This window comes from Nomascus leucogenys, chromosome 17 (genome assembly GCF_006542625.1).
Source record: "Nomascus leucogenys isolate Asia chromosome 17, Asia_NLE_v1, whole genome shotgun sequence".
In the NCBI taxonomy this organism is placed as follows: domain Eukaryota; kingdom Metazoa; phylum Chordata; class Mammalia; order Primates; family Hylobatidae; genus Nomascus; species Nomascus leucogenys.
Window position 1 is genome coordinate 94701400 of NC_044397.1, and position 12676 is coordinate 94714075.

A 12676-nucleotide genomic window follows, 5' to 3' on the forward strand; every position below is an offset into this window, starting at 1 on the left:
CCCAACCCATCCCCACCACTAGGGCTACGCTGTTCCTCCGGCCTCTGCACTTCTGCTTCCTGGCCAGAGGAGGCCCCAGTAGCCATCTCCTAACGGGTTAAGGCCCGGGGCCAGGAAGAACAGCCACTTAGAATTATCTCCTCCAAGACTCCACCCTACCAGGCCCTGCCTGTGCACAGCAGGTGGGGCTGCATGGATTAAGAGCCAGGGCTCGGTGTCCAACGGGCCCAGATCTCACTGCACCCCAGCACCCCAGCCAGCACAGCCCCCGAGCCTGGAGGAAGAGGGGGCAACAACATTCCATCTCCATGGCACCCCCAGCCTGACAGCTGACAGCAACTGGCCCTGACATGGAGGGGCCCCTGGCAAAAGGGCCCCCCGAAACCCCTAGGCAGAAAGATCCAGCAGGCCAATTTGTCTATTTATTCCCACAAGGCAGCCAGGGGTGGGGGCGCCAAGCCAAGCCCAGCGGGCCACGGGACCTTCCTCCGGCGGGGTGCACGCTGGATTTTCGGGTCTGCCCCACCAGCGGCTGGTTTGCAGGCAGGCCGTCATGGGTGCCGGTGGAAGGCTCCGAGGGCGGGGGCAGGGGGCTTGGGTGGGGCCACACACTTGTGGAGCTAGAAATAGTGGGGCAGGTCCTTCTCTATCACCTGGCAGGGAGGAAAGCTGGGTTAGGGCAGCTATCTCCCAAGCCCCTGCCCCAAGCAGGCGCCCTAGAGAGCACCTACCAGGGGTTCCTCCATGGGTCCGTAACGCTTCACCACGCAGCCGTTCTTGTCAATGAGGAACTGTGGAGAGACGGTGTCCAAACTGTGGGGCCACCGTGGGGGTGGCCCCTGCAAGCGGCTGTGGCTGCCCTTCCTGCCTGCTGCCCATCTGGGCCAGGGCTGTGGCCGGGGGAAGCTGGTCCCCTACCCCCCACAGCCCCCTTACCTTGGTGAAGTTCCACTTGATGGCACTGGAAAAGAAGCACATGGACGTGAGTGTCCCCAGCAGCCCCCCACAGTCCCCAAGCCGTCCTGTCTCCAGGAGGCCACAAGGGTGTGAGCTTCCCTGGCTGCCTCCACAGCCACAGTGCCCCCACGGCCCCCAAGAGCCATCTTACCCCCAGGAAGCCATGCAGTGTGGAGTCTCAACAGCCCCCGAGCCATCCTGTCCCCAGGAGGCCACAAAGGTGTGGGCATCCCTGGCTGCCTCCACAGCCCTCCATGGCCCCCCGAGTCATCTTACCCCAAGAGGCCACACGATGTGAGAGTCCCAGCACCTCCCCGCAACTGCCCCCTGAGCCATTCCGCCCCCAGGGAGGTGTGAGCATCCCAGCAGCCCCCCCACCCCCACCCCGGCAGCCTTACTGCCTCCAGAGGTCACGCACTTTCCCAGGATGCCCTTGCCCTTTGGTTGGATCTTCATCCACTTCCACAGCGGGTGGGCGTCGTCCCCGTTCACGCAGATCTTGCTGAACATATCGAATTTGACGTTGTAGCCCGCGGCGAACTCTTTGATCTCTTCGTTACTCCCTGGCTCCTGTGGCGGCCAAGGTGTGTGAGTGAGTCGGGGGCCTGGCACCCCCTCCCTCCAGGCCTCCTGCATACTCCCAGGCCCTCTCCAGGCTGGATCCCACCCCCACCCACCGGCCTCTGCGGGCCCCGGGGACGCAGCAGCCGCCCACCTGCTTCCCGAACTGGTTACAAGGGAAGGCCAGGATCCGCAAACCACACTCAGCGTATCGGGCGTGCAGGTCGACGAGCTGAGTGTAGTTCACTTCGGTCTTGCCTCACTGGGAGGCGACGTTGGTGACGATGCACACGAAGCCCCTGCGAGGGTTGGCGGCGTCAGCGCAGAACAGGGCCCCCTCCCAGGCCCCGGCCCTCGCCCCACCCCAGGCGAGCGCCTACCGGTACTTGTCCAGGTTAACCGTGTGCCCGTCGATGTCCTTGGCGGAAAACTCGTGCATGGAGCGCGCACAGCGCCAGTCGTCCCGGGACGCGCACTGCAAGGCAAAGGAAGCTGAGCAGAGAGCGTGGACGGGAGGCTGAGGCAGGAAGGGATCCGGAGCGGGTTGGTGGCGGGGACACCGGGGCCCTGAGGCCCTGAAAACCTGAACGCTCCTCCTCCTTAAACGCACACGCCCCCTTGTACTTCTGGTCCGGTTTTACCGGAGACCCGGAGGCCGGGAGAGGGTTCCAACCCCAAAATGTGCCACAGCAGCCGGTGTGGGGGTCCCGCGCGCACCGGGTCCTGGGACTCGGGACATTCGTGGATCTCCGGTCCCGAGCTGCGGGGACAGGGCTCCTTCCGCCCGCGACGCGCCCTCCTGCGCCTGCACGCTGGAGCCTTCCGCCGCCGAGGGGCTCGCGGCCGCCGCCTGCCCCGGCTCTGGCACCGCTGCCTGCGGCGCCCGGGGGAGCCTGCGCCCGCGCGGCCCATACCCGCCCGTCTCCCACCCCGCCTGGCTCCCCCACCCCGAGCGCTGCTGCCGGGGACAAAGGCCCGGAGGCCGTAGTCAGGACTGCGCGACTGTGACGCCACCGCGCTAGGCCAAGGCGCGGGGGCGGGGCGGCGCCCGGGGGCGCGTGATCTGGGATTTCCAGCCCTCCGCGCCCCCAACCGCTCGGGCGCAGCAGCCCCGCTCGGCCCGGAGACGCCCACCCGTGGCCCCCAACGGTCCAGCTCCGCCCCAACCGTCCCGGACCCCGCCCCCTGCAAGCCTGGACCCCGACGCCGGCCCCGGCACGCGCGCCCGAAACGGCCTGGAGGGCCCCTTTCCCGACCACGACCCGCGCGCGTGGAACAGCCCCTTCCACTTTCCGGACCCCAGCCCGCGCCCCCCCCCCCCCCCCCCCCCCCCCCCCCCCCCCCCCCCCCCCCCCCCCCCCCCCCCCCCCCCCCCCCCCCCCCCCCCCCCGACCCCAGCCCGCGCGCCCGCAACGGCCTGGACAGTCCCTTCCCCGACCCCAACCCGCGCGCATTGAACAGCTCCTTCCCCTTCCCCGAACCCAGCCCGCGCGCCCACAACGGCCTGGAGGGCAGCGGAGCGCGTCGCAGTGCGGTCACCCGCGTGCCAGGCCGGGGGTGGGGAGGGGGAGCCCCCAGATGCCCCCAACCAAGCTCACTGGAGCCCGAGGGTTCCCCGCGCTGGCGAGCGGAGGCAGGGATCGCGCGCCCACCCCAACGGTCACCGGGCCGGCAACAGCCGCGGCGCTCGCTCACCATGGTCCCGGCCAGGCCTGGCGCGGCCAGAGCCCCACAGAGTAGCGCCGGCTTTAGCAGGCGGCAAAGGCGGCCGAGGCTCATCGCGGCGGGGCTGGGAGCCAGCGGCTCCTCCCCTCGTCCAGCCGACCAATGGACTCGCGTCGGCTTTCCGCACCTCCTTTCCCACGGCCACGCCCTCCAGAGCGCTCATTGGTCAGCCGCGTCGGTGTTGCGCGCTCGCGCCGACGCCAGCCAATGGGAGGCCGGAATGGGAAGAAGGCGCGGAAGGGGGGCGGGACCGGACGTGCGGACTTGTTGTTGGCGACTGCGCATGCTCGCTTGCGCCCAGGAGGCAGCGTCCAGGCAGGCGGCGCCTTGGGAGGCAGCGCAGTTATCCGGATGGTTGACCGCAGCGCGAGGGCAGGCCAGACAACTTGAGAATACTACTTAAGACTCGTCGAGGGGGTTTCTCCAACTCGCAGAAAAGTCTCCCCAACTCTTATTTACGTTTTTTTTTTTGAGAGACGAGGTCTTGCTGTATTGCCCAGGCTGAAGTGCAGTGGCACGATCAGGGCACAGTGCAGCCTCGACCTCCCAGGCTCAAGCGAACTTCCCGCCTCTGCTTCCCGAGTAGCTGGGACAACAGGCTCATCCACCATTCCTGGCTAATTTCTGTTTTGTAGACATGGGGGGGTATCCCTCTGTTGCCTAGGCTGGTCTCAAACTCCTGACCTCAAGTGATCCTCCAGCCTCAGCTTCCCAAAGTGCTGGGATCACAGGCGTGAGCCAAAGGCCCGGCCGGGATTTGCCTTTTTTTTTTTTTTTTTTTTGAGACACAGTTTTGCTCTTTTGCCCAGGCTGGAGTGCAGTGGTGCTATCTCAGCTCACTGCAACCTCCACCCACCTGGGTTCAAGCGATTCTCCTGACTCAGCCTTCTGAGTAGCTGGGATTACACGAGTGAGCCACCACACCCAGCTAATTTTTTTGTATTTTTAGCAGAGACGGGGTTTCACCATGTTGCCCAGGCTGATCTCGAACTCCTGACCTCAGGTGATCTGCTCGCCTCGGCCTCCCAGAGTGCTGGGATTACAGGTGTGAGCCACCGCATCCGGCCAAGGGATTTGCCTTTTTAATGTAAATGAAACCAAACTGAGTTGGGTTTGCTTCTCATCACAGCCCCATCTTATGGGGGTGCCCAGAGAGGGCAAGGGGGTGTCCCTGCCCTCACCCCTGCCATGGGCGCAGGAGGGTCAGTGACTCCCCATCCCTGGGTCTGGTTGCTGAGCCGCTTATATAACGTGGGCACTGGGACCTGAGAGTCGTCAAGACAGTTACCATTTAATTGTGAACCTGGAGTTTCCTGGGCTCCCACCCCCAGGGGCAGCTGCCCACGCAGGGACACGCGGTGTGTGCTCAGAAAATAAACACAAATCTGGAGGGTTTTCTTACAGTTCTAACATTACAAGGTATGGGCACACCCAGAGCCCATACTGCCCCACATCTTGGCTTCCAACTCTGTTTTACACTTCGTGGCTTGGACATTTGGCAACAGAAACACTCATCTCATACTTGGGAACTAAGTCACCGTGATTGGACTTTGACCCCTGTACAGGCAGGGGTTTGGAATTTTTTTTTTTTTTTTTTTTTTTTTGAGAAGTCTTGGTCTGTCACCCAGGCTGGAGTGGAGTGGCTCCATCTCAGCTCACTGCAACCTCCGCTTTCTGGGTTCAGGTGATTCTCCTGCCTCAGTCTCCTTGGTAGCTGGGATTACAAGCGTGCGCTACCATGCCTGGCTAATTTTTGTGTTTTTAGTAGACATGGGGTTTCACCATGTTGGTCAGGCTGGTCTCGAACTCCCAACCTAGGTGATCTGCCTGCCTCAGCCTCCCAAAGTGCTGGGATTACAGGCGTGAGCCACTCTACCCCACCTAGGTGCTTGGGATTTGTATGTTGCCCTCAAGGTCTTAACCTTTTCTGACCCTGCACTGAATATTTCTTCAGAGACAGACTCAGGGCCGGGTTGACTTGGGGGGACCTATGAGCCAGCCCCCACCACTGCCCCTGACTCAGGCCTGCCAGATGCAGCACAGAGGCACCATAGATGGTTTGGTGGCAGAGGCAGTGCAGCAAGGATCCCTGAGCAGGGCTGGCAGAATCCGGGTCTTGAATAAGCCTGTTCACATGGCTTTGCTCCCGCCCATCCCCCAGAGGCCGAGTTCTTGGATTCAACCCCCATTGTCTGACTTCTCAGGAAACCCCCCCATTTCCTCCCGCCCTGGCAGTGCTGGGTGACAGGGCCACACTGGTGACTCTGTTCTTGCCCTTGCGAAGGCTCAGCTGTTTGCAATTTTGCCAGAGTTGTTTTCCATAAGTTTATTGCAAACATGTGCACTGAAATGGGAGTTTATTTCAGGGTTGCCAGAAAAACAGCTCAGCACCCACAGCTCCGCGGAGAGACTATCCCATTCCTGACTTCCTGCCAATTGTGATAAGGTCAGAAGTGGGGAAAACATGGGGTCGCGACCTCGGATCTGAGAACGGGGCCCCAGGCTCTGGCAGAGATTTGTGCTGGGGGTTCACAGCTTTTCCCAGAGTGACCCCATTTCACAAACGGGGAAATGGAGTCTTGGGGACCTCTCAAGGCTCCAGCGAGGCTTCCCTGTGAGGGCGGAAGTTCTCGAGTGTCCCTGCAGGAAGCTGTGTTGCCACAGATCTTTCTAGAGCAGCCCCTGGCTCCAGGAAGGACTGGGGAGGGGCTGTCCTGTGGCTTCATTTCTTTTTTAAGAACTTTTTGGCCGGGTACGGTGGCTCACGCCTGTAATCCCAGCACTTTGGGAGGCTGAGGCAGGCGGATCATGAGGTCAGGAGATCGAGACCATCCTGGCTAACACTGTGAAACCCCGTCTCTAATAAAAATACAAAAAAATTAGCCGGGCCTGGTGGTGGGTGCCTGTAGTCCCAGCTACTTGGGAGGCTGAGGCAGGAGAATGGCGTGAACCCGGGAGGTGGAGCTTGCAGCAAGCCGAGATCGTGCCACTGCACTCCAGCCTGGGCAACAGAGCAAGACTCCGTCTCAAAAAAAACTTTTTGGCTGGGTGCAGTGGCTCACATCTGTAATCCCAGCACTTTGGGAGGCGGAAGCAGGCGTTTGAGGCCAGCCTGGCCAACATGGGGAAACTGTCTTTACTAAAAATACAAAAATTAGGGCCAGGCATAGTGGCTTACGCCTGTAATCCCAGCACTTTGGGAGGCCAAGGCGGGTGGATCACGAGATTAGGAGTTCAAGACCAGCCTGACCAACATGGTGAAACCCCATCTCTACTAAAAACACAAAAATTAGCTGGGAGTGGTGGCACGCACCTGTAATCCCAGCTACTCAGGAGGCTGAGGCAGGAGAATTGCTTGAACCCTGGAGGTGGAGGTTGCAGTGAGCCGAGGTCGTGTCACTGCACTCCAGCCTGGGGGGATACAGCAAGACTCTGTCTCAAAAAAAAAATTTTTTTTGAAATTCAAACAAAATACATACGAAATTCAACATTTTAACCACTTCAAAGTGTACAATTCAGTGTTTTTAGGACGTGTACAATGTTATGAGACCATCACCTCTATCTAGTTCCAGAATTTTTTTTTTCTTTTGAGACAGAATTTCACTCTTGTTGCCCAGGCTGGACTGCAATGGCACGATCTTGGCTCACTGCACCGCCACCTCCCGGGTTCAAGCGATTCTCCTGCCTCAGCCTCCCAAGTAGCTGGGATTACAGGCATGCACCACCACACCCGGTTAATTTTGTATTTTTAGTAGAGACGGGGTTTCTTCATGTTGGTCAGGCTGGTCTCAAACTCCCGACCTCAGGTGATCCACCTGCCTAGGCCTCCCAAAGTGCTGGGATTACAGGCGTGAGCCACCGCGCCCTGCCCAGAATATTTTCATTGTCCCCAAAGGAAGCCCAGACCCCATCAGCCTTCACTCTCCATCTCCTCCCCTAGGACCTGGCACCCACACATCCCCTCCTGTCTCTGTGGATTGGCCTCTCCTGGACATTTCATAGAAATGGCACCGGGGGCGGGGCCCGGCCGGGGGGGGGGGGGGGGGGGGACCCGGGACCCGTCCCTGCGGGTGGGGGGGCGGTGTCGGGGGGGGGGGGGGGGGGGGGGTGGGGGATTGGCCTCTCGCTGGGACAGGAGACTGTTCAAAAAAAAAAAAAAAAAAAAAAAAATGGATCACACACTGCATGTTCTTTTGTGCCTGGCTTCTCTCACTGAGCATGAGGTCCTCAGGCTGCATCCACATTGTGGCCTGTGTCAGAGCCTCATCATTCCTTTTCACGGCTGAGAAATATTCCAGTGTGTGGAGGGATTACATTGTGTTTATTTATTCGTCTGTGGATGGACATCTGGTGTTTTTTTTTTTTTTTTTTTGAGACAGAGTCTCACTCTGTTGCCCAGGCTGGAGTGCAGTGGCGCAATCTCAGCTCACTGCAACCTCCGCCTCCCAGGTTCAAGCGATTCTCCTGCCTCAGCCTCCTGAATAGCTGAGATTACAGGCATGCGCCACCATGCCCAGCTATGGGTTGTTTTCACTTTTTGAGTTTGTAAAGCTGTACAAGTGTTTTTGTGGGCGTATGTTTTCATTTCTCTTGGGTGTATGCCTAGGAGCGGAATTGTTGAGTCATATGGTGACTCTTTGTGTAACAGTTTGAGGATCCGCCAGATGGTTTTTTTTTTTTTTGAGATGGAGTTTCTCTTTTTTTTTTTTTTTTTTTTTTTGAGACGGAGTCTCGCTCTGTCGCCCAGGCTGGAGTGCAGTGGCACGATCTCGGCTCACTGCAAGCTCCGCCTCTGGGGTTCACGCCATTCTCCTGCCTCAGCCTCTCCGAGTAGCTGGGACTACAGGCGCCCGCCACCACGCCCGGCTAATTTTTTTGGTATTTTTAGTAGAGACGGGGTTTCACCGTGGTCTCGATCTCCTGACCTCGTGATCCGCCCGCCTCAGCCTCCCAAAGTGCTGGGATTACAAGCATGAGCCACTGCGCCCGGCCGAGATGGAGTTTCACTCTTTTTGCCCAAGCTGGAGTGCAGTGGCACGATCTCGGCTCACTGCAACCTCCACCTTCCAGGTTCAAGCAATTCTTCTCCCTCAGCCTCCCAAGTAGCTGGGATTACAGGTCTGTACCACCACGCTCGGCTAATTTTGGTATTTTTAGTAGAGATGGGGTTTCACTATGTTGGCCAGGCTGGTCTCGAACCCCTGACCTCAGATGACCCACCTACCTCAGCCTCCCAAAGCGCTTGGATTACAGGTGTGAACCACTGTGCCTGGCCGACCAGACTGTTTTCTATAGCGGCTGCACCTTCTTACATTTTCACCTGCCCTGCGTGTGGATCCTGGCCTGACTTTCAGGCCTCTAGCTCTGCTGTTGTCATCCAGGCCGCCCCTGGCTTGGGCTTAGCCTCTCTTAATCCACCTCTGCCCCTGGATTTGCAGGTCACTACTGAGTCTTTACTCCAGATGCCCTTTCTTCTGTCATAAAAGTCACTCCTGAGCCCTGTCCATCTCCTGATACCCCCTGCCCCATGTATCTGCCCCACATCTCCAATTCCTCTCCTCCCTCAAATCTGTCCTGCCAGGCACTGGCCCCCTTCCCTGAGTCACAAGCAATGTCTGCTAGGCTAATCCCTGCTCAGTCCTCAGGCTGACTTGGCGGTTTGGTGGCATCACATAGCCACTCCCTCCCTCTGCCCCTTCCTCACCAGGTTTCCAGGACACCTGGCAACCTCCTGCCCTTTATCCTGTTTAAGAAACACTTATGCAGTGCTGGTGCCAGGCGCTGCTCTATGTACATTGCAATTATTAGCCAATTACCCTATGAAGTGGGTGCTGTTTTTGTCCCTGTTTTACAAGGGAGGGGAGAGGGGTGGCACAGAGAGGTTGAGTAACCTGCCTGAGATCATACAGCCAGGTCTGCAGCTCAGGGGTGCTCCAGTGTCTGTGCTGAGCCTCCCTCCCCTCCTGCTGCTGCCTCCTCTCCTTCTCCGGGCTTCTGAACACCAGCAGGGCTGGACTCACTCTCCCGGACTCTGCTCTGCTCCCAAGACCTGGTCCAGGCTCCCGGCTCTAATCTTCACCATGTGGCCACCCTGCCTGCACGTCTAGCCCCCAGACCTTGCCCTGAACTCCAGAGCTCACCTCGACCTACATGCCTCCACCCTCCCAGCCCTCTTTTCGCTGCGCACAGGGACAGCTTTGTTCCCTTTCTCCCACGTTTTCTCGCCCTGTGGCACCCTCCCCGCTCCGTGCTCACCCCTACCATAGTTGGAGCCATGCCAACCTGTGGCAAGTTTGCCTTCCCAGTCCCTCCCTGGTCTCTCGCTTCTGCCCTGGCTCCCGACAGTCTTTTCCCAACACAGCAGCTCCAAACATTTTACCCTGACCAGCAAGGCCTCATGGGACCTGCCCCACCTTGCCCTCTGACCCCCTCTCCTGCCCCTTCCCTGCCAGGAACACTCCAGGTGAGGCACAGCCTCAGGGCCTCTACCCTGGCTGTGCTGTCTGCGTGAAGCAGCTATCCCCGGGCATCCCCAAGTTTCCTCCCTCTCCTCTTCTGGTTTTTGTTTGTTTTCTGTTTGTTTGGTGACAGCGTCTTGCTCTGTCGCCCAGGCTGGAGTGCAGTGGCACAATCACAGCTCACTGCAACCTCCACCACTGGGTTCAGGCAATCCTAGATCTCCCCACCTCAGCCTCCCGAGTAACTGGGACTACAGGTGCACCCACTACGCCCGGCTAATTTTTGAATTTTTTTGTAGAAATGGGGTCTTCCTGGCCAGGTGTGGTGGCTCACGCCTGTAATCTCAGCCCTTTGGAAGACCAAGGCGAGCAGATCATCTGAGGTCAGGAGTTCAAGACCAGGCTGGCTGGCATGGTGAAACCCCGTCTGTACCAAAAATACAAAAACATTAGCCAGGCGTGGTGGCTCACGCCTGTAATCCAAGCTACTCGGGAGGCCAAGGCAGGAGAATCATTTAAACCCAGGAGGCGGAGGCTGCTGTGTGCTGAGATTACGCCACTGTACTCCAGCCTGGGCAACAGAGCGAGACTCGGTCTCAAAAAAAAAAACAAACAAAAAAAGAAATGGGGTCTTCCTATGTTGCCTAGGCTCGTCTCAAACTCCTGGCCTTCAAGGTGAGAAAGAAAAGATAGGTAGTTAGATAAGAAAGCCTGCACAGACCGGGCGGGGTGGCTCACGCCTGTAATCCCAGCACTTTGGGAGGCAGAGGTGGGTGGATCATGAGGTCAGCAGATCGAGACCATCCTGGCTAACACGGTGAAACTCCGTCTCTACTAAAAATACAAAAACATTAGCCAGGCATGGTGGTGGGTGCCTGTAGTCCCAGCTACTCAGGAGGCTTAGGCAGGAGGATGGTGTGAACCCGGTAGGCGGAGCTTGCAGTGAGCGGCGATGGTGCCACTGTACTCCAGCCTGGGCGACAGAGCGAGACTCTGTCTCAGGAAAAAACAAAAACAAAAACAAAAAAACAGCAGACCCTGACAGCCCCCCAGAAAGAATCTCAAATATCAGTGTAAAAAAGTCGGGGACTTACAACTAAAAATTGCAAAACTACAACAAAGGGATCCTCCCCAGTCAGCCTCCCAAAGTGCTGGGATTACAGGTGTGAGCCACCGCGCCCAACGGGATTTTTTTTTTTTTTTTCCTCGATGGAGTCTTGCTCTGTCACCCAGGCTGGAGTGCAGTGGTGCGATCTCAGCTCACTGCAACCTCCGCCTCCCGGGTTCAAGTGATTCTCCTGCCGCAGCCTCCTGAGTAGCTGGGATTACAGGCGCCCACCACCAAACCTGGCTAATTTTTGTATTTTTAGTAGAGACAGGGTTTCACCGTGTTGGCCAAGCTGGTCTGGAACTCCTGATCTCATGATCTGCCCGCCTCGGCCACCCAAAGTGCTGGGATTACAGTGATAAGCCACCACTCCTAACGAGATTTTTGCTTGAATCTTTCCTCACTGTATTCCCTGACCTCCCCATCTGATACTGCAGTTCTCCCCTTCTCCCCATGTCACTTAGCCTCTTTGCTGTTTCTTCTTCCATAGCTTTGTCACTTTCTTTTTTTTTTGAGACGGAGTCTTGCTTATGTCCCAGGCTGGAGTGCAGTGGCGCGATCTCGGCTCACTGCAAGCTCCGCCTCCCGGGTTCACGCCATTCTCCTGCCTCAGCCTCCCGAGTAGCTGGGACTACAGGCGCCCGCCAACACACCCGGCTAATTTTTTGTATTTTTAGTAGAGACGGGGTTTCACTGTGTTAGCCAGGATGGTCTCGATCTCCTGACCTCGTGATCTGCCCGCCTCGGCCTCCCAAAGTGCTGGGATTACAGGCTTGAGCCACCGCGCCCGGCCTAGCTTTGTCACTTTCTAACGTTGTTATTTATTTTATTTTATTTTATTTCATTTTATTTTTGAGACAGAGTCTCGCTCTGTTGCCCAGGCTGGAGTGCAGTGGCACAATCTTGGCTCACTGAAACCTCCACCTTACAGGTTCACGAGATTCTCCTGCCTTAGCCTCCTGAGTAGCTGAGACTACAGGCATCCGCCACCAGGCCCGGCTAATTTTTTGTGTTTTTAGTAGAGACGGGGTTTCACCGTGTTAGCCAGGATGGTCTCGAACTCATGATCTCATGCTCTGCCCGCTTCAGCCTCCCAATGTGCTGGGATTATAGGCATGAGCCACCGCGCCTGGCCACGTTATTTATTATATTTTACTAAATCCTGTCTCTATCTGAATGCAAAGGATACTTGGCCTGTTTTATTCAACATCACTGTAGGTTGCTGAGTAAATATTGAATTAAGGAATGCATCACTGAATAAGTTACTGATTGCCTGCACACAGCAAGTGCGGGGCTGGGATCCTCCGTGAACCTGGGGAAGTGAGGAGGCTTGCAAAGACCGGAAGAGGCTGGGATGGGGAGATACCCAGGCTAGGCTGGTGGCGCTCAGGGAGAGGAGAGGTGAGGGGACTTAATAAGCACCTAGAGATATGCCTAGCTCTACCTAAGACTCTCAGTTAACCGTCTAAAGTAGGGACAGTTTATTGCCATTGCACAGGTAGGGAAACTGAGGCCCAAGGGAATTAACCCTGACCTGGCGCCAACGGAGGAAACCCTGTACAGTTTGATGCACAAATATTTATAGAGTTCCCACTATCCTCCCAGACCATCCCTAGGAGCCGAGCTGCCCCTTGACCCCATCCAGGCCTCAGTTTCCCCGCCTACACTTCGCCCCCGCCTCGTGGGATTCTAAACTGTTGCTCCAAGGTGGGAGTTGAACGGAAACTACAACTCCCGAGAGGGCGTGCGGCCAAAGACACACGAGAACTACGGAGGCGAGAGTCTCGCTCAGCCAACAGCCGCTCTCATAAGGCTCGGGCTGCCCTTGGCGCTGCCGATCCCAGACGTTGCTGCATTCAGGCATTCG

At 57.7% G+C, this 12676-nt stretch overlaps 1 protein-coding gene across 2 annotated transcripts; it reads right to left on the minus strand.

The window, feature by feature from the left end:
* Positions 1 to 407: 407 nt before the first annotated feature.
* Positions 408 to 3413, minus strand: GPX4 (glutathione peroxidase 4). Of its 2 annotated transcripts, none has more exons than XM_003276980.3 (7): positions 3214 to 3413; positions 1899 to 1993; positions 1673 to 1817; positions 1376 to 1527; positions 937 to 961; positions 732 to 791; positions 408 to 653 (listed from the first exon to the last, which is right to left on the minus strand). In XM_003276980.3, the coding sequence occupies exons 1-7, from the start codon at positions 3295 to 3297 to the stop codon at positions 621 to 623; spliced, it is 594 nt and encodes a 197-aa protein (XP_003277028.2). In that variant the 5' UTR covers positions 3298 to 3413; the 3' UTR covers positions 408 to 620. The 2 variants fall into 2 exon arrangements, with proteins under 2 accessions (XP_003277028.2, XP_012358909.1); XM_012503455.2 differs by lacking the exon at positions 3214 to 3413 and adding an exon at positions 2236 to 2741.
* Positions 3414 to 12676: the final 9263 nt, after the last annotated feature.